The following is a 26,124-nucleotide window of genomic DNA, read 5'->3' on the forward strand; positions in this document are numbered from 1 at the left end:
TTCTTTACAAACAGAAAAAAGGAGGCAGCATGGCGTTGGGGTTAAGAGCACAGATTCTGGAGCCAAGATTTTTTTTTTTTTTTTTTTTTTTTTTTGTTCAAATCCTGGCGCTGTGACTTACCAGCAGTATGATCTTGAGTGAGGAACTTAGCCTTCCTGGGCCTCATTTCCTCTCATCTCTAAAATAAGGATGGTAATAGTGCTTGCCTTATAGAGGTGTTGAGAATTATTGAGAGGGTTAAATGAGTTAGTATGGGTACAGCACTCAGAAGACTGTGTGGCACATAAGTGCTCACCATTATTTAGTATTTTCAAACTCACTCTTTTAGTTGTTCTTATACTTTGGCATATGTCAGAGTACAAGTAATGGGGGTGTCTTGCTCCCCCTATACTGTCTTTCTAGGCGGTCTTGTCTGTTTCTCTGAGGTTGACTTTCCCTTCCATGCACTAACCTCCTAGGTAACCTCTGTTCATCAAAGCCTTCAAGACCCTTGGGTCATTGAAACACATGTACATGGGTAGAGTTTGGTTCTCTTGGGTTGGACAGAGCCATTAATGACCAAAGTGCTGGCTATGCACCGTTGGTGGGATTTACCAGATGGTTAGAAGCCTGGCTGGGCCTTGCCTCAACTCCCACGTAGCTGCCAGTGCTGGCCAAGATGCTGCTCATTCTGGAGGAAGATTGAGGTCACATCCAATTCATAGGGTTCCTCCTCTTTCCCTCTCTTTAACTCCAAGAGGTAGGGGGGTGATTCCTGTTGCATGTTGATGGTTGGGGTGAGGTGTGAAAGACCTAAGTGTTCGAGTCAGGATCCGCTAAGTGCGTGTTTGGAGAAGGGAGAGAGGGAAGGAACAAACACAGAAATTTTTCACTACCCCACCTCTTACAGATTCCCAGCCCCCACTTCAGCCTAATTGGAAACCTACTGAATCGCAATGGGGGGGGGGGCATTTCATTTTTGTGGGGTTTTTTTTGTATTTATTTACTTATTTTTTAGTCTTTTTGCTATTTCTTTGGGCCGCTCCCGTGGCATATGGAGGTTCCCAGGCTAGGGGTCCAATCAGAGCTGTAGCCGCTGGCCTACGCCAGAGCCACAGCAACGCCAGATCCGAGCCGCGTCTGCAACCTACAGCACAGCTCACAGCAACGCCGGATGGTTAACCCACTGAGCAAGGGCAGGGACCGAACCCGCAACCTCATGGTTCCTAGTCGGATGCGTTAACCACTGCGCCACGACGGGAACTCCTTTTTTGACATTTAGTTTTTTAACACGCTCCATAGTGATTCTCATGCAGACTTGAATTTGAGAACAATTACTCAGTTAGATCCACCCAATAACTGTGAAAGGTAGACAGGTATGATTTTATCCTTCCTATTTTATTGATGAGAAAAAAATGAGGCTCAATGACATTTAAATGACCTGTTTAGGACTTAACTCTGAGGCTGACTCCAGGTCTTAGGCCATTTTCCTGTATGAGGTCGAAGGATTTTGAGCGAAACATGGAGATTTAAAACAATCTGGCATCTTTGAGGAGTAGGGGAGAGAGGGAAGCTTTTATCCTGAAATTAATATTATTCATTCACAGCCATTCAAAATTGCATTGAGTTCCTTCTTTGCACAACTCACTATTAGGACGTCCTCAGACAATTCTCATGAGATGTAGGAATGGCATAAACCATCCTCTTCTTGGTATTCCAAGTGGCTTCCTACTGGGTGTATGGATGCCTCAGTTATAATAGCCCTAAACATTTGGGTACATGTAAAAAGGTATGGTGAACCCCAACTCCCCAAATATTGCATTGAGGAACATATTTCTTTAAGTCAATAACCAGCACAAGTTCAAAACCAATTTTAAGTCATTTCTTAACTACCACCATCCTCCAATTCCCTTCCAACCCTGTATCCCTAGGAGGAAGCAAACATAATACACTCTATTGCTTTAGTAGGAAGAAATACTGCAGGAGCATGTTATTTAAGTGGGCAGAAATTCTCCTGTCTCTTCAGCTAGATTCCTCCCCAGTTGCACAGCTGTCTATCTTATAGTTCTTGGCTCATTCCTCATATGCAAGGTTTTTCATTTTTTGTTTTTTTGTTTTTTAGGGCCACACCGTGGCATATGAAAGCTCCCAGGCTAAGGGTCGAATCAGAGCTGCAGGTACTGGCCTGTACCACAACCACTGCAATGCGGGATCCGAGACATGTCTGTGACCTACACCACAGCTTACAGTAACGCCGGATCCCTTACCCACTTAGCAAGGCCAGGGATTGAACCCGCATCCTCATGGTTCCTAGTCAGACTTATTTCTGCTGCATCACAATGGGAACTCCTCATATGCAAGTTTTATGCCAATGTGTCCTGGTCTGAAAGGTTTGCCTCCTTCATCTCTTGGAGAGCAGAATTTGCTTATTTTCATATCCCCTATCATGTTGCCCAGAGTAATGCTTAATACATATTTATTGAATGGATATAAGAATAAATAAGACATAGGCCCAGACCTGTCCTCAAAAAATATACAGGTGGCAGAACTGGATACCAATGTGTATTAAGGAGATCTTAATAGCATTTCATGCCATAAAAATCCGTTCCATGGTTTGCCATAATGCCTGAAATTCTTCTATTGGGATTGATTCCATCATGTCTTGAAGACCTTTTGGTTTTCAAAAGCACCCTAGTAAAAGAAATGCACATCTGGGTTCTGACAGTATCTTGTCTGGTAAGTCCTCTTTGCTCATAAAACTTCAAGAATCAGCACTAAATGAAGGGCAGGGACGAGTGTCCTGCAGGGAAAAGAGAGTGTAGGCTGACACGTCAAGGAAAGAGTGGGACCTGGCTTTGAGAGACCTTCATTTTCAGAGAAGCAGGAAGGAGAGGGGAGATAGAGGCTCAAGGAAGCAGCCAGGATCCCCCAGGCATCAGCAGGCATCCTTCTCAAAGCTGGCATCACTCATTTATCATTTCTCACTGATGAATCTTTTTTATAGGTTTATTTTTCAGGGAAAAAACAGTCATGTCCTAACTGGGTTTTCCAGACCTTGGTTACCACTCTCATTGCTGTGATGGCATTTTGGTAAGAAAGACGTCAATATGTGCTACGTCAAGCTCTTTTTCTCTTCCCATCTTCCTTTTCTCACATGCGAATCAGGGGCTGACTTTCTATTTACTTTGAAGACAAGGAGCCCTTTAAACCAGGCATTGACCTTTGATTTCGTTTAGAGATGAGGGAGCCCTTTATAAACCAGAAACGCACAGGCTTTCTGCTCTTAAATATGAGATAAAGGATGACCTTTTTTAAATCAACTGATATTTTCTTACCAGCTCACTGTGCCTTTCATGTGTATGTGTGTGCATGTGTTTGTGTGTGTGTGCATGTACCCTTTTTAAAAAATTATTTGATTTTATTTATTTGTTTAATTTATTTGTTTTTTTCTTTTTTGGCTGCCCTGGGACATATGAAGTTCCCAGGTCCGGTATCAGATCCAAGCTGCAATTGCAATCTACAACGCAGCTGCAGCAATGCTGAATTCTTTAACCCATTGTGCTGGGCTGGGGATCAAACCTGCATCCCGGCACTGCGGAGACACCGCTGATCCCATTGTACCACAGTGGGAACTCTGTGTATACCCTTTTTTGTCTTGCAAATAACTTACTCAAAATCTTTGCTCTCCTTCCTATCTACTTGGGGGAAGAGAGTAACTACAACCCACTCTCCCCTGAACACTCATTTATTAGGATTCTTCTGCATTTTATATCAAAAGAGAATATGAGATTACCCCGAGATATACAATATGATGAAATTTTAGTCAAATGTATTAAGCAGTTAAAGCAAACAAACACAGTGAGGACTGGAGTTCCCGTCGTGGCTCAGCAGTTAATGAACCCGACTAGCATCCATGAGGATGAAGATTCCATCCCTGGCCTCGCTCAGTGGGTTAAGGATCCAGCGTTGCCGTGAGCTGTGGTGTAGGTTGAAGACGTGGCTTGGATCTGGTGTTGCTGTGGCTGTGGTGTAGGCCAGTGGCTACAGCTCCGATTAGACCCCTAGCCTGGGAACCTCCATATGCTGCAGGTGTGGCCCTAAAAAGACAAAAAAAAAAAAAGGCTCTGGTGTTGCCATGAGCTGTGGTGTAGGTCGCAGACGTGGCACGGATCCTGCGTTGCTGTGGCTGTGGTGTAGGCAGGCAGCTACAGCTCTGATTCGACTCCTAATCTGGGAACTTCCATGTGCTGCAAATATGGCCCTAAAAAGACCAAAAAAAAAAAAAAAAAGAAAGAAAGAAAGAAATCATTAAAAAAAAAAAAAAAAAAAAAGCAGCTTCTTAGCTATGGGAGACAGTGTGGGTCTCTTTGTATCCTGCTCTCCCCTCAGCATTTTAACTCTTCACTCACTACTGCCCTTGGTGGGAAGCATGGTCAAGCATTGACACCACTACCCAGAATTCTCATTAGAAGCTGGTGTACATTCTCACTCTCCCAAGTGAACATGTCTTCTGCCGGGATTCCCAACTCAGGAGAGCGTGAGCATCTACCTTTTACAGACATGCTTAGCCTTTTCTAGAGACACAGAGTCCCAGGAAAACCCAATGGAACGCTTATAGGAAGTCTAATTTTGACATAAAGAGACTGCTTCCTAAATGTGCTTATCAGATCTTATGAGTTCCAAGTTTGTTGACCTGTAAGACCAGAAATGGGAGGTATTGAGCTTGTTATCTTGAGTCTGGCCTGTGGTATACCTGAGAAGGGTCAGAACCCCAAAGAAAGAAGCAGATATTCATTTCCTTCTATGATCCAAATAGTTGCCCAGGCCACGTACTGATGCAGAAAGAATATTGAAGGATTACTGATAAGGAGATAGAGAATGGGAAAACAACATAAGGGAGCCTGGACCACAGCAAGCAGTTGCCAGGGCGACGCAACAGATTCTGTCTAAGACATCTTTGGGGCTCAGCACCACTCTCCCATGCAGAGCAGTGCCCACTGGGCAGTAACCAGCTGCTGCTGAGTACACTTTGGGAATTCTTTCTTTATGAGTGCAATTCAAATGTGTGGCACAATTCTTTGTGTATATTTAATGATGGTAAATCCATTACCTTTGATGGGGAACAAAATACTGAGGAGTCAACTCTTGGAGCCAGGTGTGACACTGAACCAGCCAGAGTTCAAGCGAGGACCCCTGTCAGACCCTGCACACGGCGGAATCGTAGAGAGGGTTCTACAGACACCCCCCCCCCCAAAGGGGAGAATGCTGAGTGTTTGGATATGTGAACATCATTGCGAAGAGCTTCCCAAAGCTCAGACCTTTAAGGAAAGCTTCCACTGGGATAGATCAGTTCTGATAATTGGGAGGAAAGATACACTCATTATTTTGAAGTCACGTAGTGTGGAAATGGATGCTTTATTATACCTCTTTTCCTTCCTCTGTCCAGTTTGGCTTATTGTGCTCTGAAAAGACAGGCAGTGGGAAGATGTCAGAAGCCGCCAAAGGGGTTGGTGCCACCAGATGACTAAACCCGTGCAGCCTTTCATCCCCCAGTGCAGGACCGGACGCCCCCCGAGGGGGGATACGAACTTTGCTCTGACTTTTTCCTGCAAGGAGCAGAGGGCTGCCTCCAGCCATTTACACACTTCCTCTTGTAATCTTCCACTCGTGACAGACACTTCTGACACACCTTGCCAGGGCCAGGGGGCTGCTCTGTGGAAAAATCCATCAGCTGGGGAAGCCTCTGAGCTCCAGGAAGACTGGGGGGCTTTTGCTCGGCAGGATGGAGAAGCAGAACTGTACTGGTTGCCATGGTGCTTCTGTCAGCCTTGGCCACCCGCCCCTTCCCCTCCCATCCACGCGGCCTGGGAGAGGCCATTCTGGCCAGCTTGTCGTATGAGATAGATCTGGAATCAAATCTGCCACATAATGCTTCCTTTTGTTATTTTTTTAACAGCGCCTTGACCATAGTCTCTCTCTACATACTTAGTTTAAAAGATCAAGACCGATGCACCCCAATTCTCCCTTTGAGGTGAGAGTTCCAGTCTTGTTTTCCTTTGGGAGGAAGGCGTCTCGAAGGCCTCCTTTGTTAATTATTTTGTTGTCCTCCTGCAGCAACCTCACAAGCTCTCAGGAGCCGGCTCTGCCACCCACAGCCTCCCCGTCGGGTAAGATGTTCGCATTCCTCGCCCTCGGACCCAGCCTGGGTTTCACGTGAATTGTCAGTAGAAGAACCAGCCTTTTGGGTTAACCTCCCGCCTCCCTCCCCTCTGCCTTGCAGCACCTAAGACATCCTTGGCAACCACACAACCATCCTTCCAAAGACCAGAAATCACTTTCTGTGAGATCCTGCCGTGTCAGGAGACTTACTGCTGCTCGATCTGGGGAGCCGGAAGACGCCCCCTCCTAAGTCCTGTGCAGAGACAGCCCCAGGAAAAGGAGCCCCATCAGAGGCCACAGGCAGGTAAAGGATGTTCAAAACGTAACAAGCAATGCTTTGAACTTGAGGGGTTTTGTCCCCTTGTCAATAATGACTTGGATGGTCTGTTAATGCTTCCAGATAATGGCTCCACTCTTCTATGTGAGGTGGCAAGATCTTTAAAAACTCAAATGCACACACTTGCACTCCTTTACAACACTGAGTTCCCTGCCCCGGGATGAAGTTAGGGTTGATTCAAGTGAAAAGATCTCCTTGGTTCCCTGCCAGCCAAGATAGTAATAGTAGCACAAGGGAAGTGATTATGTGCAGATGGGCAGATATTTTGGCTGACTCAGGACTTACAAAATGACGTAGCACCCTGGCTTTCTGCCCAAGAAGGGCAAAATGGAAAAGGCTTTGGAGACTCTGCTGGGTTCAGGTTAAGTTTAAGTGCATGGAAAACGCAAGGTTGGCCTTCTACTCTCAGAATATCTTCTTCCTCTTCCTAAGGACACACACGCATTTACACACACACTCTGATGCTTTAAAAAAAAAAAAAAAAAAACCTTTAAAAAAAAAAAAAAAAAAGCCCTTTTTGTTGTTGGTTTTTTTTTTTTGGGGGGGGGGGTCTTTTTAGGGCCACACCCGCAGCACATGGAGGTTCCCAGGCTAGGCAGAGCTATAGCTGCAGGCCACAGCTACAGCCACAGCAACTTGGGCTCCAAGCCATGTCTGTGACCTACACCAAAGCTCACAGCAACGCTGGATCCTTAACCCACTGAGCCAGGCTGGGGTCGAACCCGTGCCCTCACGAATGCTAGTTGCATTCGTTAACAACTGAGCCACGACTGGAACTCCTCTGATGCTTTTTAAGTAATAGAATTTTCTTTTTTTTTTCTTTTTTTTTTTTGTTGTTGTTGTTGTTGTTGCTGCTATTTCTTGGGCCGCTCCCGCGGCATATGGAGGTTCCCAGGCTAGGGGTCGAATCGGAGCTGTAGCCACCGGCCTACGCCAGAGCCACAGCAACGCGGGATCCGAGCCGCGTCTGCAACCTACACCGCAGCTCACGGCAACGCCGGATCGTTAACCCACTGAGCAAGGGCAGGGACCGAACCCGCAACCTCATGGTTCCTAGTCGGATTCGTTAACCACTGCGCCACGACGGGAACTCCAGAATTTTCATGTTAAAAAAATTATGGGCGTTCCCACTGTAGCAGGGTGGGTTAAGGATCTGGCTTTGTCTCTGCAGTGGTTCTGTCAGTGGTTCTACTGAGGTGCAGGTTTGATCCCTGGCCCAGCGCAGTGGGTTAAGGATCCAGTGTTGCAGCAGCTATGGTGTAAGTCGTGGCTATGGCTCAGATTCGATCCCTGGCCTGGGAACGTCCATATTCTGTGGGTACAGCCGAAAAAAGTTACAGAGACTTTATCAAGGGCTAAACGTGTAATAACCTTTGCAAGATCAGATACTGTACCTTCAAATGTATACAGTTATTATTGTTTTTAGAAGTCTTCTATATACACACATATTAATACGTATATAAAATAATAATAATGATGATGCTAAAAATATCATACACGTCTATCAGTGTGGCTTCTCTATTAGGATGCTGAGGTAGCAACAACGACTCTCAAATAACAGTGGCTTAATATGGGAAAAATTTATTTGACTCTCTCTATTTGTCACATGTGGATCAAAAGAGGGATCTTATCCGTTCATCCTGCCATTGAGGACTCAGCTGATGGAGACACCTTCTCAGACACAGTTGCACAGTCTCTAGAGAGGTGGTAAGAGAACAGGGCACACTGTACACTGGTTCTTGACAGCCTCCCCCTCGTGTGACACATGGCACTTCTGCTTACACTTTATTGGCCAAAGCAAGTGACATTGGTCACGTCTACTTTAAAAGCAGTTGGTACAGGGAGTGCCAGTTGTGGCACAGTGGAAACGAATCTGACTAGTATCCATGAGGAAGCTGGCTCGATCCCTGGCCTCGCTCAGTGGGTTGAGGATCCAGTGTTGCCGTGAGCTGGGGGGTAGGTCGCAGACACAACTCAGATCCGGCATTGCTGTGGCTATGGTGCAGGCCAGAAGCTGCAGCTCTGATTCAACCCCTAGCCTGGGAACTTCCATAGGTTGTGGGTGCGGCCCTAAAATGCAAAAAAAAAAAAAATAAATAAAAATAAATAAAAGTAGTTGGTACAGACCTAACATGTGCCTGGAAGAAGGGGAATCAGAATATTTTGCAGCAGCCCTAATAACTAATGGCATGTCGACTATGGTCCATGTTGAAGTTGTGGGCTAACAATGTAATTCCTTTGGCATGATTTCATATTCAAGGCTTGAATAAATAACATTTACAATCCTTGTTGTCACCACCACCATCACCACCACCATCACCACCACCATGTAATGAGATATTACTGCTGTAGGCAAGGCACTGCCATTAAGTGGCCTGCACGAGCAGGTCATTTAGTCCTCACCAGCTTAAACAGTAGGCACGCTTAGTATCCCCATTTTTTTTTTTTTCCAATGAGGAAGCTGAGGCACAGAGAATGTTCCTCCCATACCTATAGGAAGCAATGCGTGTACTGTTTGTCTCATGAGAGCAGTTTTTTTGTTTGTTTGTTTGTTTTTATAGGGCCACACTCGTGGCATATGGAGGTTCCCAGGCTAGGGGTCGAATCTGAGCTGTAGCTGCCAGCCTACACCAGAGCCACAGCAATGCCAGATCCAAGCTGTGTCTGCAATCTACACCACAGCTCACAGCAATGCCGGATCCTTAACCCACTGAGCAAGGCCAGGGATCAAACCCACAACCTCATGGTTCCTAGTCGGATTCATTTCTGCTGGGACACAATGGGAACTCCATGAGAGCAATTTTTGATTAAACTTGGGAACAGATACATCACTACAGGGTGAAGATGAAAGTTCAAGTCGAAGGAAGGAATTCGTTTTCGTCATCATACCCTCGATAGCTTTTTAAATATGGTAATATGCATATCCCATCACAAAAATCCCCCAGAACCTTCATCCCTTGTTTAAAGCAAAGCCTTTCCTTACTTCAGGATTTTACCTTGGGGACACTCGGTGTCCTTTTCAGAGAGCAGTCCTCAGAAGAGACCATCTCACCTATGTGAGGTGGGTAACAATGGATCCTGAGCAGGAAGAGGTAGTGAACTGGCCTGATCTTCATTCTCAAAATGTTTTCTGACTCTTGAGCAAATTCAATTCTATTGCAACCAGCTCTTCACCTCAAGGGGATATTGGAAGAGCAGCCCTTATCAAACCAGAGGAAGGTTTGTTGCTCTCTTCTCTGGGACGACGAATGTCTGCTCATCTTCTGTTTCCATAACAGTGAGAGATACTGAAGAGACTCCTGAGGAAACAAGATCTGCTCCAAGGTGCCTGGCTGTGTCCTCCCACACACAGCTATCAGCTTCTTTGGCTAAAAATGGAGTTCAAGTTCTGCTTTATCAGGCTGTCTGACACACTGGGATAGTTGCCCCTTGCCTCTTTCAGTTCAAGGGGAAAAAAAGAAAGTATTTCCATGTTCTGTTTACTTTCACCCTCAGGAACCTTGAAAACTTTGGGGGATTAAAAGTCATAGAGGAGTTCCCGTCATGGCAGAGTGGTTAACAAATCTGACTAGGAACCATGAGGTTGCGGGTTCGGTCCCTGGCCTTGCTCAGTGGGTTAAGGATCTGGCATTGCTGTGAGCTGTGGTGTAGGTTGCAGATGCGGCTCGGATCTGGCGTTGCTGTGGCTCTGGTGTAGGCCTGCGGCTACGGCTCCAATTAAACCCCTAGCCTGGGAACCTCCATATGATGCAGGAAGCTGCCCTAGAAAAGGCAAAAAGACAAAAAAAAAAAAAAGTCATAGACAGTCAGACAGCAAAACCACACCAGTGGTGCCTGACTTTCTCACACTGAGATTATAAATCCATTATGCTTTTTAGTTATTTGAATGAGAAAGTACGTAGAGGGGAAGGTAACTATAAGTTCAGTTTTGCTTTTAATTGAATTATTTGTGTTACTCTAACAGCAACATTTGAAAAATCTGTGTGAGAGATGTTACTTTTCAAGTCCACAGCCAACACCACAGACCCTTTATGCAATCATTTGGGGTTCTGAAGTCCCCAGGTCAGGAGAACCTCTGATTTATACCAATTTACTCATTTTATAGCTGGTGAAAGAGAGGCTCAGGACCTTGCTTAAGTTTCTAGAGTGACTTACGAGCAAAGTTGAAATCAAAATCTGGGTGTCCTGTTTCCTGTCCTTGGTTCCTTCCCATGCATCATGCTGCCTCCATCTATTGGAACTTGGTATGTGCGTGTACCTGGGATCGACTCCAGAAGATGCACAAAGTGTCCACTCTGGTTCTAGAAAGCCTTTTCACCACCCTCTGCCCCCTTCCCTTTGGCTACAGCCACTGAGATGTCCCCAGGGTTGGGTATTTCTGGGAGTCTGAAGAAAGACCCTTCTCTTCTGCTGCTGCTCCCCTCTGCCTGAGGCACCATGTAACACTAGGCTTCCTAAATCCAAAAGAGGAGAAAGCCAGGCAAATTTTTTTTTCCAATTCGGATGTTTCTGAGGCATTTAAAACCAATTACAAATTTATGAAAACAATTTTTTTAATTCAAGAAAAATCTTAGGATAAGGCTCAGTGGGCTGTGGCGTAAAATCTAATAGTTTACCAAGCCCCGGAATACATTTCTGAGCCTCTTTCCTGAGGAGTAAGACTACTAGTAAAATAAGTGAAGGGAAATCAGCATTTTTACGACATGCTGAGCCCCAGCTGATATTCTTTCTTTGATTGCAAAAGTGTCTTTCAGAAAGATTATCACCTCTTCCCACACTTAAGAAGAGGTTTAGGTAAGACTACCAGGAAGCGGAAAATGGGTATTTCAGAATATTCAGCTTCTACTCTGTAGAAACAACTGAATGGGATGGATTGACTTTTAATCTACGGAACCAATAAAGATTAAATAGGCGGTAGAGGTTGACATTAAAACGTAAAGACCCTGTGGGGAAAAGCATGGATGGAGTTCTACAGGTTTTAAGAGATTTGGTAAAGATTTTTAAAATCTCACAACGCAGAAGGCGTCTGTAATTCATGCTCACTTTGTTTTGGAGACCGGAACTCTGCAAAGAGCCAATGGCCAGAAGAGAATATTTCCCTGTGTGAAAGGACTCAGTCATCAGTTGGTTGGGCTCATTGACTTTTTCTTGGCCTGAGTCTGTTTCAGTCGGGAAAGAAAAAGGCATCTGAGATGCTGTCTTGGGATTCAGCCATCCGCACAGTTTTACAAATCGTGCGGTATACGCATTCTACCACAACGGGGTAGGCTTTGATTGGACACCGTCTTAAATCTCTCCTCTCCAGAAGTTTCTAATTTAGTTTATTGGGAGATCTCATCTGCTGATGGTGAAATATATTGCCCACTTTACGATGAAAACCACTAGGAATGTATATTAAGTTTATAGGGAATATTGCTGGAAGGCCCTTGGAAAATGAGAGCCACCCCTGTATGACTTCAGGAGGAGAATTTATTGTTTTCCAATAACCAGCCTTTCGGAATTGAATGGTCTTGCCTCAGAGGAGTGACAATGTGGAGGTGTTTTATAGGAGATTTAAAATTTGTTATTTCCAATGCTGTTTTTTTGAAAAGCCATTTTCATAATTCTGAGCTGTAAGATTCTCTCTCCTCGACCTCACCTTTTTCTTACTGTTAAGAAATACTTTATCCCATTAGATGCTAAATCCTATGATAGGGTTCTATGTCTCCAGGAACCTGAAAACACTTCTCTGGAAGTAAGGCAACTCTGTAGTTCTCTTGCCAGAATTTATAACGAGCTCTTTTCCTGCAAATTCAGCAGGAAAGTAGAACAAAAGGTAGGAAAAGAAAACAGACAGGATAGAGAAGTCTGGTTTCCCTTTCTCTTTATGCCTCATTTGCCTTGTAAAGTAGTCTGCTGTGGAAGTGATCATAAGCAAAACTCATAACAGGAGACCAGTGCTTGAAAATTATTATTTGGATAGCTGGAATCAAGGAATCTGGAGGCCTTTTAGATAGCACATATATTTGGATGTCAAGGGAAATAATATTCAATTTTCTAGAAAATCCCCACATAGCAAGGTTCATTTCTCCTTAAAGAAAAGCATCACACTGGGGAGGAGTCTTGGGAAATTTGCTTCACCTTCAAATCCTGTCTCACTCGCATTTGCTAACAGGATGAAGCAGCCTGCTTCCCACATCCATTCCCAGCATCCTCTGCACCTGTCCCCTGGAGGTTTCCCCTCTGAGTGCACAAGGGGAAACATTTTTCTAGAAGATACATGATTGGCTTTCCCTCCTCTTGCCCTTCATTGTTCCCTGGCTGTTCTCCTTCCATCCTTCCACAAATATCTATTGAGCGTCCCAGCTGAGCTTGGCACTGCCTTATGCGGGATACGATAGTGAACAAGGTGCAGGCTTCTAGCAGCTCATGGTTAGGCGATTGGAAAATTAAACCAGCCCTTCCACATAGAAGGACAAGTGCTAAGGACAGAGACCCTTAGGAGCGATTGCCCCCAACTAGTTTGTGCTGCTGCTTTGCTTTCTATCCTGAAATTTCGTACAGAAACTTGTTTGAGATCTCACCTTGTTCTCCTTCCCAAGAAAGCAGCACATATTGTATTAATTTATGTATTAACCTCTTGCTAAATGAGGCTAATGTCCTTTTGTTTCGCCCAAAACTATATTGAAAAATATAGATATCATTTAATGCAAATGAAGTAATGCGAGAAAGAACTGAAAAAAAATCTACGAATTTAAAACTGATGGAAGAAACTTTAAAATTCTTTTGTTAGGTTTGCTTAGCAACTCACCAAATGACTGCTTTTACGGCCCACTTTAAAAAGATACATTTTTTGGAGTTCCTGTCGTGGCTCAGTGGTTAACGAATTTGACTAGGAACCATGAGGTTGTGGGTTCAATCCCTGGCCTCGCTCAGTAGGGTGGGGATCCAGTGCTGCCGTGAGCTGTGGTGTAGGTTGCAGATGCGGCTCGGATCCCACGTTGCTGTGGCTCTGGCATAGGCTGGTGGCTATAGCTCCGATTAGACCCCTAGCCTGAGAACCTCCATATGATGCAGGAAGCTGCCCTAGAAAAGGCAAAAAAAAAAAAAAAGATACATTTTTTCCCCCTCAGGGCCTTAACAACAATCATCTGAATGGTTACCTTTCCAAAACTGCTTTTAAAACGCCTTTTCAGCTCTAACAGATCATAACCACTCCCCTGGCTTCCTTCTCCATAGGTAGGCTCTGGCCCAACACCAGTGATTTGATGCCCCTTTTCAGCTGGCTGCAGCCCAGTTTTTCACCTTAAGCTCCCTTTTTTCCTGTGTGGATCACATTCTGCTTAAGGTTATTGATGATTTTGGGGAGTTCTTGTCGTGGCACAGTAGTTAACGAATCTGACTAGGAACCATGAGGTTTTGGGTTCGATCCCTGGCCTTGCTCAGTAGGTTAAGGATCCTGCATTGCTGTGACTGAAATGTAGGCCGGTGGCTACAGCTCCGATTAGACCCCTAGCCTGGGAATCTCCATGTGCCGCGGGAAGCAGCCCTAGAAAAGGCAAAAAGACAAAAAAAAATAATAATAATAATAAATAAAGTTATAGATGATTCAAAGATTGTTAATGGAGTTCCCTTATTCTGGAGTTGCTGAGAAAGGCAAAAATACATGAAGAGGGAGTTCCTAATGTGGCGCAGCGGAAACGAATCCAACTAGTATCCATGAGCATGTGGGTTTGATCCCTGGCCTCGCTCAGTGGGTCGGGGATCTGGTATTGCTGTGGCTGTGGTGTAGGTTGGCAGCTGTAGCTCTGATTGGGCCCCTAGCCTGGGAATTTCCATATGCCACGGGGGCGGCCCTAAAAAGCAAAAAAAAAAAAAAAAAAAAAAAAGGCAGAATTAAGTAGCAGTACAGAGTACAGTGATAGAGCAGATATCACTGATTGATCAGCACATGGAGGGTTCAGCAATCATACATGCCATGACCTTGTATGATGATGTGAGCAGCATCTGGGATGGTGTCTTAATTGGCTGGGGCTGCCACAGCAAAATGCCACAGACTCGGTGACATAAAGAACAGAAATTTATTTTCTCACAGGTCTGGAGTCCAAGATTAAGGTGTTAACAGCTCTGGTTTCTTTTCTTTTTTCTTTCTTTCTTTCTTTTTTTTTTTTTTTTTTTTTTTGGTCTTTTTAGGGATTCACCTGTGGCATATGGAGGTTCCCAGGCTAGGGGTCCAGTCGGAGCTGTAGCTGCCGGTCTACACCACAGCTCACAGCAGCACCGGATCCCCAACCTACTGAGCGAGGCCAGGGATCGAACCCGCAACCTCATGGTTCCTAGTTGGATTCATTAACCAGAGCCCAGCTCTGGTTTCTTGAGGCTTCATCCTTGGCTCAAGAGATGGCCGCCTTCTCTCTGTGTCCTGACAAAGGCTGTCCTCCATACAAGTAGGCTTCTTGTGTCCTCATCTCGTCTTCTTATAAGAACACCAGTCAGATTGAATTAGGCGCATCCCCCCAACAGCCTCATTTTAAGTGAATTATCTATTTAAACACAGTCATACTCTGAGGTACCAGGGGTTAGGGCTTCACACATAAGAACTAGGAGGACATGATGCAGCCCCAAACAGGCAGGTGGCTTTTTGGAGAAGGTCAACAATAAATGAGATCTGTAAGAAACAGGATAGGGATGTGATGGGTTGACAGGTGGGAGAGAGAAAGGTGGGGAAACATTCCATTGACAGAGACAAACTAGGGCGCCACCGGGTCTCTTCTCATCCTGAGTGAACTTCGAGACTGACAGACTTTTTTCCTCCTCAGGAGATAGCACATCATTCTCAGCCAGAGAGAAGTTAACCAGCCTTGACTGGGGGAGTGACTGTAAGTTTACATTTAAGTGACTCTATTCTTGGGCTTTGTGGAGCCAGGCAGGGGAACAGCGAGCTGTGAAAGCATTACTGGAGTTGAGGCAAAGGGTCTGAGGCAAACACCCGTGAGATGGTGTTTTTGTAATCGATGCCGGCCTGACCATTAAGGAGGCATGAGAAATGGTTGCTCACTGCTGGGCATTTGTGGTTGCTCTTCATGGATTTTAATAATTTACTTGAACTACTTTGCCCTTTCTTCTGTTTTTCTGCTCAAGGTTTGGTTGGTTTTCTGTTTTCTGATGTTTTAAAAAATCTTACTGTACTGGTTAGATTGCATAGTACCTTGCAGTCTCTATTTTCAATAAATTTCAATTAAGTAGAACTTGCATGGTCCAGAAATTCTTTTGGATATTATGGGGCTATATATATCCTTTTTAAGTTTTCTTAAAATTTACTGTAACAACAAAAAAGCCTTCTCCTCTTTCTTTTCCTGCCCCTCCCCCATTTGAATGCAAATGGAATCCATTTAGCTAGGAAACTCTTATTTCACATTCTGCCATTTGGAGACTGAGCTGGAGCACAATACTCTTTTCCTCTGCAGAAGAGTTTATTTTATTTCTTCTCAATGCAGGGATTGATACAACCATCAGTTCTATTCAAATTATGGAAACCCAGCAAATAATAGATCATCAGTATTGCAGCAGAAGCCTCAAGTGCGGGTGGGTAAGCTTCCCCCATCACCTCCCCACCTCCCCACCTCCCCACCTCCCCACCTCCCCCTGCATTGTTTCTGGAAGTTACTCAGGGCTCTGGGTTTTTGAGATTGGAATGAAAGCTAACACTACACAGTAAAATCAATGTGTGCTGGGAGTTCCTGTCATGGCTCAGTGGTTAATGAACCCAACTAGTATCCATGAGGACGTGGGTTTGATCCCTGGCCTTGCTCAGTGGGTTAAGGATCTGGCATTGCCGTGAGCTGTGGTGTAGATCACAGTCGTGGCTCAGATCCCGTGTTGCTGTGGCTGTGGTGTAGGCTGGTAGTTACAGCTCCAATTTGACCCCTAGCCTGGGAACCTCCATATGCTGTGGGTTTGGCCCTAAAAAGACTTAGTAAATAAATGATGTATTCAATAAAAAATAAAAAAAATCAATGTGTGCTTACACTGTTCCTTAAGTGAAAATACACTTGTTACATGGTGGACGAGGGAATCATAAAGTGGTTGGTACTAGCAAATGTCAATAAACCATGGCTCCAAAGATGACAGTGTCCTGATTTTAATGAGTAGGTCCAAAGCAAAGCTTAGGGACAGCTCTGTAGCGGACTCTCGGAGGCCACATACCATAGGCCTGGAGCTGCTAGTTAATTCTATAGACAAGAAGGACATTACTGATGGTCCAAGTTATGACTGAGCTGACATTTATATATTTTAATAACAAGGGATGTCATTATTTTAATTACTGAAAAAATAGCGCTTAGCTTTCTCAGTTAAGAAAAAAAAAAATCTAGGTATTGCAAAATTTAGCAACATTCATCTTCAGTGTATCACCTGCAGCCAGGTAATGATGTATCTAGAAGCATAGAGGGCAAGCCTAGCAGCTTCAGCACAGTATGCAAGTTGTAGGCATTAAGAATGGGGAGTTATTTTTATTTAATCCATATTTCCTGGTTTAGTTAAGCCTACTATATTTAAGCCTGCTGAATTGAAAGTCAAGGTCCTCAGAAAAAAAGAAAAGAATGTGTGTATATATATATATATGCATAACTTGCATCACTTGGCTGTACAGCAGAAATTAACACAACAGTGTCAATCAACTATATTTCAGTAAAAAAATAGAATAAAATAAAAGCAAGACCCTGTATTGTGAACAGGGGTCACAAATCCTATGGATTCTCTCAGCCTTATTTCTTTTTCAACCTGATACAGCTTGGGCTTCAGGTTGATGATCCTGAGTTTTGAGTATAATATGAATGGTGCTTGATGATTTTTTATGACTCTACATTCATTAGCTCATTGAATTCTCTCAAAATCACAGGATGTGAGTGTTATTTATTTCCATATTGTCGTTAAGGAAACTGAGGCTCAGTGAGCTTGAAAAAGTCAGAGACAGACACTAATTGGTGTGGTAGAAGAAGATGAAGAGTGAGAGGGTTTGGCACTTTAATAAGATGTTTATTCTCCCTGGGTACCTGTTTCTCACCTGTAAGATGAGGATACTTACCATCTAAGAAATTGGGTTGCTGGAAAGCATGCAAAAGTTGGAAGGCACGAGGTAGGGAGCGAATTCTATTTATCTAAGCTTCCTCCAGAAGGAAAAGGCTTTCCCAATCCCAATTCAGATCTACTGCTTTTATTTTTGCTTTCTTATTTTTAACGACTCAATTTAATATTCATTAAGGAGAATTTAGGAGTTCCCGTCATGGCTCAGCGGAAGCAAACCTGACTAGTATCCGTGAGGACGCAGGTTCAATCCCCGGCCCTGCTTAGTGGCTTAAGGATCCGTGAGCTGTGCTGTAGGTTGCTCGGATCCCGTGTTGCTGTGGCTGTGGCATAGGCCGGGAGCTACAGTTCGGATTCAGCCTCTAGCCTGGGAACCTCTGAGAGAGAGCGAGAATTGAAAATGACTGACTCTTTCCCCATTTATCTGGGGAAAAGTTATTTCTCCATGTAATTCAAGGGATGGCCAGGTCATAAGAACTTGTATTAGATACAATTTGCCTTTTTGTTGGAGTTTTCATTACAATAGGAGTCAAAGGAACTTTCCCCAAGTATCTCTCTTACAGGGACAGAGCTTCAGCTGCCAGCCTACACCACAGCTCATGGCAATGCCAGATCCTTAACCCCCTGAGCGAGGCCAGGGATCCAACCTGCATCCTCATGTCTTTTAATGAGATTCGTTTACCGCTGAGCCGTGATGGGAGCTCTGCAGTTTGCTTTTTTTCCTAAGTGGTACTTAGGTCTATAATAATTTGAGTTGATTCCAGTTCTGAAAGTATGTGATACTTCCTGCTAACATTGCCCAAAAGGGAGTGACTTATAGGAGAAAAGCTGGTGTTTAGTATTTCCACTTTTCCTTTCCAGAGGGATTGTTAGTTTGAGGCCTTTACTTCATTTGTCTTCTGAAATCTCTATCTCCTTAAGGGGAACTGAAGTCATTTCCTATGTGTTTAGTTTTCTGCCTTTGGCCCTGGGATATGACCCTCCATCATTTCTTCGGTGTGTTCTAACAAACCATATGTCTTTGTGGTGTATTTTATGTGTAGTAAGATCTGAAAGGGATCACTTTGAAATCTGACAGGTATGCTTCTGAAAAACATGAACGTGCCATGTAAAACTTGACTTTCTGTATTTATTATGTATTACAGAATATTTCACAGTGTACAGAGTATACAATGAGTAGCAAAAAGCGTTTTGAATGTTTTCCTGCATGTTTTGATTTGTGGTTTTATCTTTTTCTCCATAATTAGGTCTGGAAATTACAATTACCATATTCCTGTTAATAAGCACACACCCACCAATGTCAAATTCTCTCTGGAAATCAAGTAAGTACATAGATAGCTGTGAAAACAATTCTGTTTTTATCATTATTTGAATAGCAAGCCTGCATTTCCTTCAGTTTGATAAGTTAGAAGGCAGAAAGTTATCAGTTAAAGAATGATGGTTGCATTGAGAGGTGGGCCAACCTGAGGGAGGGGTTTGCAAAATGAAGGCTGGGACTTTCCAGGCCCCCTTGGGTGGAATGAAAAGGCTCTGGGATGTACACTCACACCTGCAAAGTGAGAGGGATCTTGGGTTCGATGCTCGAAGGCTACTGACTGCCCCTGGCTGTGTCCTTTCAATTGGGGTGGAAGCTAGAATCAGTGTGGCCCCTGGAGGGAGGGTGGCTGCACATTTTTGCAAGCTCCCGGGGAAAAAAATGCTAATGCAGGCACCACCCCCTTTTCCCAAGGCGGTGAAAAAAAGGTGTCAGAGTTTGGAGTTGGGCAGACCAAGGTTCAGTTTTGTCTCTGTGTCACCATTATCCTCTCTGAGCTACTGTTTATTCAGCTATAAGATGAGTTTGACATTAAACCATAACAAGGAGAATCACCAATAATAATAGTGAAATTATTAACTATCATTTTCTGAGCCCAGACTACATGCCAGACATGCTACGCTTTACTATTGGGTCATAAAATCATCCCAACAGCCCTCTGAGGTTGGTGTTTTTTTTTTCCTAGTTTCTATTTTTCAGATGGGAAGCTTAGGTTTAGAGAGGTCAAAAAGCTTGTCTTGAAACTCACAGCCAGTAAGTGGTGGAGCTGGGCTTTCTTTTTTTTTTTTTTTTCTTTTTTACTTATTTATTTATTTATTTTGTCTTTTTTGTCTTTTTGTTGTTGTTGTTGTTGTTGCTATTTCTTGGGCCGCTCCCGCGGCATATGGAGGTTCCCAGGCTAGGGGTCGAATCGGAGCTGTAGCCACTGGCCTACGCCAGAGCCACAGCAACGCGGAATCCAAGCCGCGTCTGCAACCTACACCACAGCTCACGGCAACGCCGGATCCTTAACCCACTGAGCAAGGGCAGGGACCGAACCCGCAACCTCATGGATCCTAGTTGGATTCGTTAACCACTGCGCCACGACGGGAACTCCTGGAGCTGGGCTTTCAATCAGCCCATCCTTTTAACCCTCAGTCCTGCCTGCCCAGTGAAATGTGCTATGTAAGAATATTGCCCATTCCTGGCACACAGCAGAAACTCCATAAATGGTAGCTTTTTTGTGTTTGTTTGTTTGTTTGTTTGTTTTTCTTTTTAGGGCCACACCTGCAGCATATGGAAGTTCCCAGGCTAGGCAGCACGGGATCTGAGCTGTGTCTTTGACCTATGCCACCGCTCACATTAACGCCGGGTCCTTAACCCACTGAGCAAGGCCAGGGATCGAATCTCCATCCTCATGGATACTAGTTGGGTTCGTTTCTGCTGCACCGCAACAGGAAGTCCAATAGTATCTTTTATTATAACTGCTTTTCCTCCAAAATCACAAAACTCTAATCTCTACTCTATTTTATCAGATATTTTAAAGAGTTATGGTACTTTAAGACTTTTGCCAAAATTATCCCATGAGCTGCTCACCATGAAGATAGGTGGTGTTTATTTCCAGCCTCTTGGTTTTGGTCTCTCCTTTCCCCCTCCTCCTTGCCTCTCTTCTCCCCTTCCTTTCTCCCCCTCGTTCCCTTTCCTCTGTCCGCCCCTCTCTCCCTCTGCTTCCCTAGCTCTGTTATTCTTCCTCCATCAGTACCCCGCTGCTCCACCTCTTCCTCTGTTTCACTCAGACTTCATACTTGTCCCATCACCTTTGTTTCTGCAACGAGCTGATAACACCAGCCAACTGCTTGCTTTGGGAAGATTTGTTTCAAGCAAAATTTCCTGACTCAAAACCCACCATATTTCAAGGCAAAGCAGAAGCTAAATATACGAATCTCGAGTGCTCCCTGAGCAACCTGGAATAGCGTTTCTTCATTCGTTCCTCGCTTCAGTGGAGAAAAATAAGCTGAAGCGATATATCCCCTGAAGTGACAGAAGGTCGTCTTGAACTACTAAATCAGGCTTTTTAGTTTACGAACCATTTTTCCTAATGCGGGTGATCTTAAAGTAACGCACATACTCGACTGAGATTGTAGGTTGTCCCCCTTGTGCAAAAAGATTGTTTCTGAAGATAGATGAATCTCATCCTCTTGAAAATGATTTTTTTTTTTTTTTTTTTTTTTTTTTTGGCTTTTTAGGGCTGCACTCATGGCACATGGAAGTTTTCAGGCTAGGGGTCTAATCGGAGCTACAGCTGCCAGCCTACACCACAGCCACAGCAACGCAAGATCCAAGCCATGTCTGCAAGCTACACCACAGCTCATGGCAACACTGCCTCCATAATCCCCTGAGTGAGGCCAGGGATCAAACCCACATCCTCATGGATACTAGTCAGGCTCATTAACTGCTGAGCCACGATGGGAACTCCTTAATGATGGTCCTTAGGCCAGCCTCCAGAGAAGAACATTCTTTCTGAAAGCCTTCTACTCTGATAGCTTTAAGGGCTGGTGAGTCCTACTGGGGCTCACCTCCACATCCCAACCTGTGTGGTTTGCCTCACCGATTCGAGTAATAACCTACCCAGACCAGGAATTTGTAGAATCTGAAATCCTGGAAACTTCAGATAGATGCAGATTCAGCTACCAGTGAAAAGAGAAGGGATATAGCCAAAAATTATTTTAAAATCTATGGATGGAGTTCCTGTTGCGGCTCAGCATTAATGAACATGACTAGTATCCATGAGGATGCGGGTTTGATCCCTGGCCCTGCTCGGTGGGTTAAATGGGTTAATGAGCTGTGCTGTAGATGACAGATGCGGCTTGGATCTGGCGTGTCTGTGGCGTAGGCCAGCAGCTGCAGCTCCGAGTCTACCCCTAACCTGGGAACTCATGCAGCAGGTGTGGCCCTAAGGAAAAAAAAATAATCTATGGAGATCAGAATTTCTGATGTCAAAATGATAAGTTATGAGATTAGGTTTTGGAGAGTATCATTTGTTACCTCAGTTTTAGTTTTAGTCAGTTCAGGCTGCTACAAAAAATTCCATCAGATGGGTGGATTAAACTACAGACATGTACTTCTCACAGTTCTGGAGATTGGTTAAGTCCAAGGTCAAGACACTGGTAGATTTGGCGTTTGGTGAGTGTCCATTTCTCAGTTCATAGGTAGCTGTCTTCTTTTTATGTTCTCACATGACAGAAGGGGTGAGAGAGCCCTCTAAGGTCCTTTTTCTAAGGGCACTAATCCCACTTGTGAGGGCTCTAGCCCTGTGACCTAGGTACTTCCCAAAGGCTCTACCTCCTAATGCCATCCCATTGGAGGTTAGGATTCAACTTATGAATTTTGGGGGGACGCAAACCTTCAGTCCCTAATGGAAGTCATCTGAGATTGAGCTTGAGTTTCTTTCTGTAACAGTGAGACATGAATCAGTATATTGGCATCGACGAGCTTTATGGCATAAAATGCCTCTTTGAAACTTTGAATGGATTTCTAAGTTATATTCCATTAGTCCTTCTTCTTATCAAGGTGCAGCAAAGTGAGAGCTGATAACCACCTTTCCACTTGCCCTTTCTCTCCTTTGTCTCTTGAAGCACAACTGAGCCATTGATAGTCTTCCAGTGCAAGTTCACCCTTGGCAATATGTGTTTCTATAATAAAAGGGACGACAAAGGGATGCAAGGCTACCAAGAGGTCTCCCAGGAGATGACACAGGTAACATTTTCCGGCTCCTTGGCCTTCTGTCCCCATTCCAGAAGAAGTGAGTCTACTCTTGTGGCACAGCCTCTGGTTCTGTCTAAGAGAGAGATGTCATGAGCACCTGTCACTGTTGCCCTTTGCTGACTCTGGTCACAGGGCTTGGCTTAGCATCTTCTGTGCGACCTTTGGAAGCTGCAGACTTTTCCAGCAATGCCACCAAAAGCTGTTGTCACCAATACCTCTCCTATGGCAGACCAGGGAATGCTTTCTCAGCCTGGACTCTTCCTGGCTGAGTGTAAAATGCAGTTATGAAATGGATCTCTCTCTCATCCATCATTTAGGGCTATCAGCACATTTGGAGCCTCCCTGTAGCCCGGTTCTTTGATAGTGCCTTCCACTTCCGGGTAGCTGCTCCGGTAAGTGCTCAGAGAGAAAAAAAAAAGGATCAATCAATCAATCAGTTACTTTAATGACAATCACTTCTTACATTAACTGATCTCTTCCCCTCTCCCCACCCTGTTCCGACAGGATTTAGCTGACTGTTCAACGGATCCTTACTTCGCTGGGATCTTCTTTACAGACTACTTCTTTTACTTCTATCGACACTGTGTCTAATTTATTCAAGTCTGTTTGGGGACCTTACCAAAGAAAAATATTCACATACAGTTAATGGAAACTTAAAGCCTCTTGTTGAAACATTCATTCGCCAAAGGACTTTTTCCAGGCTTTGGCTTCCAACAGTTTTGAGACAGTCATGAGGAGAATAAAATGTTTGCTGGAATTTGAGATGATGTGGTGTTTAATTTTGCCATGACTATGAGGAAAACATTTCCTGGAGTAAACAGCAGTGTTGGATTTGAAAATATTGCTTCTGTTATTAAGGAAGCTGGGGGGTCACAATGGGCAGGTCTAACTTTACTTTGTTGTGATGTATCTCAACGCTTTTAAGAAAAACAGAAAGGCCCATCTGAGCCACATCAATTTGGACCCTTGAGAATGTGTGTATGATATGTCAGGAGGTGGGGTGGGGAGGGTGGTGTCTGATGCTGAGCTCACATTCAGGCAAACTCTTGCCATGGAGCCGGGGGTGCATACACACTACATACACTACTGTATGAAATGGAGCTTGCTAATAAGTTGGATTTAAGAAAAATAGTTGTAGTTCTACCTTGTAATGTTTGATGTATGCTAAACTTTCTGTGTCCTCTTGGGAAGCACTAGCTTGTGACAAGTCCTTTAAGGTAACCCACAGTCTAGGCTCAGAGAGTTGCATTTGTCAGTCTAGGTCCTAGTTGCGGTTGTCTTTGCTTTTTGGTTTTTGTTGGCGACACCCAGGACATGTGGAAGTTCCCGACCAGGGATCGAACCTGAGCCATGGCAGCAACCCAAGCTGCTGAGTGATGACAATGCCCAATCCTTGATCTACTGTGTGCTGCAAGAGAACTCCTCATTGCATTGTTCGTGTTGGGTTTTTATTGTTGTCATGGATCTTCCTCTACATATAAGGGGCTCTCTTACACAGTATTAATCTTTTATTTTATTTATTTATTTTTTGTCTTTTGTCTTTTTAGGGCCACACCTGTGACATATGGACGTTCCCAGCCTAGGGGTCTAATCGGAGCTGTAGCCACCAGCCTACACCAGAGCCACAGCAATGCGGGATCCGAGCCGTATCTTCGATCTACACCACAGCTCACGGCAACGCCAGATCCTTAATGCACTAAGTGAGGGCAGGGATGGAACCCGCATGGTTCCTAGTCGGATTCATTAACCTCTGAGCCACAACGGGAACTCCCACTTACACAGTATTAAGACCCATCTCCATTATTTACAGCAGGATTGGCTTTGGATAATTCTCCTTGGCTTGTGAGTAGATTTGTATGCCTTTCCCAACTTAGAAGGGCCAGAAATCCTCTAGTTGGAGTGTATTAACTATGTCTTTTATTTTCTGTATTCTGATGTGTTGACATCTTAGAGTCTTGCTGACCCACCTAAGACTCTGCCTCCTAGAAATATTCCTAGAAATATTCAACAACTGGCCCAAGAGTGCTTCTCAAATACAAACTGGCCAATCCAGAGCTCACACCCCAACCACCTCCATTATCAAGTTCTCATACTCTGGGCCAATATCCACCTGCCCTAACTGCCTCAGGGCCATGTATCAGACAACTAGGGACAGTGCCTATATCCCAGAACCTGCTGAAATTACTCAAACAGCCAGTTCAAAGCCTGCCTCACCTGTTCCTGTTCCTTCTGTGGAAACCACAATAAAGGCTTTTGCCTGTAGTTCCCCCTCTCCCTCTGCCTCCTGACTGACCCTGGTGCTAACCCATCTGGTCTTCCAAGACAGGCCATGTCCCTCCTCTTGAGAACTGTAACAAACAATCTTTATTTTTTAAAGCAGGGTTTTTGTTTTTATTTCTTTTTTGGCTGCACAGTAGCACATGGAGTAATTCCCCTGGCCAGGGATCAGATCTGAGCCACAGTTGCGACCCACACCACAGTTGCAGCAATGTTAGATCCTTAATCCACCACACCAGCTAGGGATCGAACCTGCCACCAAGTACACCAGAGACACCACCGATCCCATTATACCACAATGGAAACTTCTAACCTATCTTTTCAACTGTGATCATCATCGTGTCTGTTGACCTTTCTATATCTCAAATTGTTTATTAACATACTATATTTTAAGGAGATTCAAGCCACTCTAACTCTAGCTTCAGGTAGCAGAGCTGCTGAATGGCTGGTCTTCCCTTATCTTACTGTTGTCATGTGTGATACTGTCATTTATAATAAGAAATGTATGTGTGAGTTCTATCCACTGTTCCAGGCACAGTGTTCCTAAAACCCTTGGAATTCCCTAAGTGCTGAGATAGATAAAAATGTCTTTTGTTTTACAATGATGCGACATTGGATGGCACCAAAGGATGGGGGCTGGTTGCTAGGACAAACCATCACGTGACAAGAGGATTTGAACTTTCAGTCCCACCTGTGATCTCCAGGAGGGACAAGAGGCTGGACGTTGACTTCAATCTCCAGTGACCAATGATTTGATCCGTCCTGCCTATGTAATGAAGCCTCCATAAAAATGCAAAGGTCAGAGTTCAGAGAGCTTATGGTTTGGTGAACACATGGACACCTGGGAAGAGCAGCAGCCCATGGAGAGGACGTGGAAGTTAAAGTACTTCCATGCATCTCACTCTGTGTATCTCTTCCATCTGGCTGTTCCTGAGTTACATTCTTTGTATAATAAACCCATAATCTGATATACAAAATGATTTTCTGAGTTCTGGGTTCTAGCAAATTAAGGGTGGGGGCGGATGGGGGAACGTCTAAACTTAGCTGGTGGGTCAAGAAGCACACTTGATAACCTGGAATTGTGACTGGCTTCTGAAGTCAGGGGGAGGGAAATGAAGTTCTGTAGGACTGAGCCCTCAACCTGTGGAATCCGCAGCTATCTCCTGATAAACAGTATCAGAATTGAGTTGAATTTCACACCCAACTAGTGTCTGAGAAGGTTTCAGTGGTGTGGGGGTAAGACTCCTC

General features: G+C 44.4%; 1 protein-coding gene across 1 annotated transcript in view; it reads left to right on the forward strand.

Moving 5' to 3' along the window:
• MYRFL (myelin regulatory factor like) overlaps window positions 1-25,853 on the forward strand; it is a 144,923-nt gene extending 119,070 nt beyond the window's left edge. Inside the window, exons 19-28 of the mRNA XM_085024873.1 lie at window positions 2,985-3,070; window positions 5,937-6,011; window positions 6,095-6,147; window positions 6,261-6,443; window positions 15,275-15,334; window positions 15,953-16,040; window positions 18,788-18,862; window positions 22,470-22,590; window positions 22,917-22,991; window positions 23,104-25,853. Coding sequence (XP_084880999.1) covers window positions 2,985-3,070; window positions 5,937-6,011; window positions 6,095-6,147; window positions 6,261-6,443; window positions 15,275-15,334; window positions 15,953-16,040; window positions 18,788-18,862; window positions 22,470-22,590; window positions 22,917-22,991; window positions 23,104-23,190 — 903 coding nt within the window. The 3' untranslated portion in view covers window positions 23,191-25,853. The remainder of the gene's footprint in view (window positions 1-2,984; window positions 3,071-5,936; window positions 6,012-6,094; window positions 6,148-6,260; window positions 6,444-15,274; window positions 15,335-15,952; window positions 16,041-18,787; window positions 18,863-22,469; window positions 22,591-22,916; window positions 22,992-23,103) is intronic.
• Window positions 25,854-26,124: the final 271 nt, after the last annotated feature.

This window comes from Sus scrofa, chromosome 5 (assembly GCF_054392235.1).
Source record: "Sus scrofa isolate SSC_HxYL_T2T_F1_AM1 chromosome 5, Sscrofa_HxYL_maternal_Yorkshire_Landrace_v2.0, whole genome shotgun sequence".
In the NCBI taxonomy this organism is placed as follows: Eukaryota; Metazoa; Chordata; class Mammalia; order Artiodactyla; family Suidae; genus Sus; species Sus scrofa.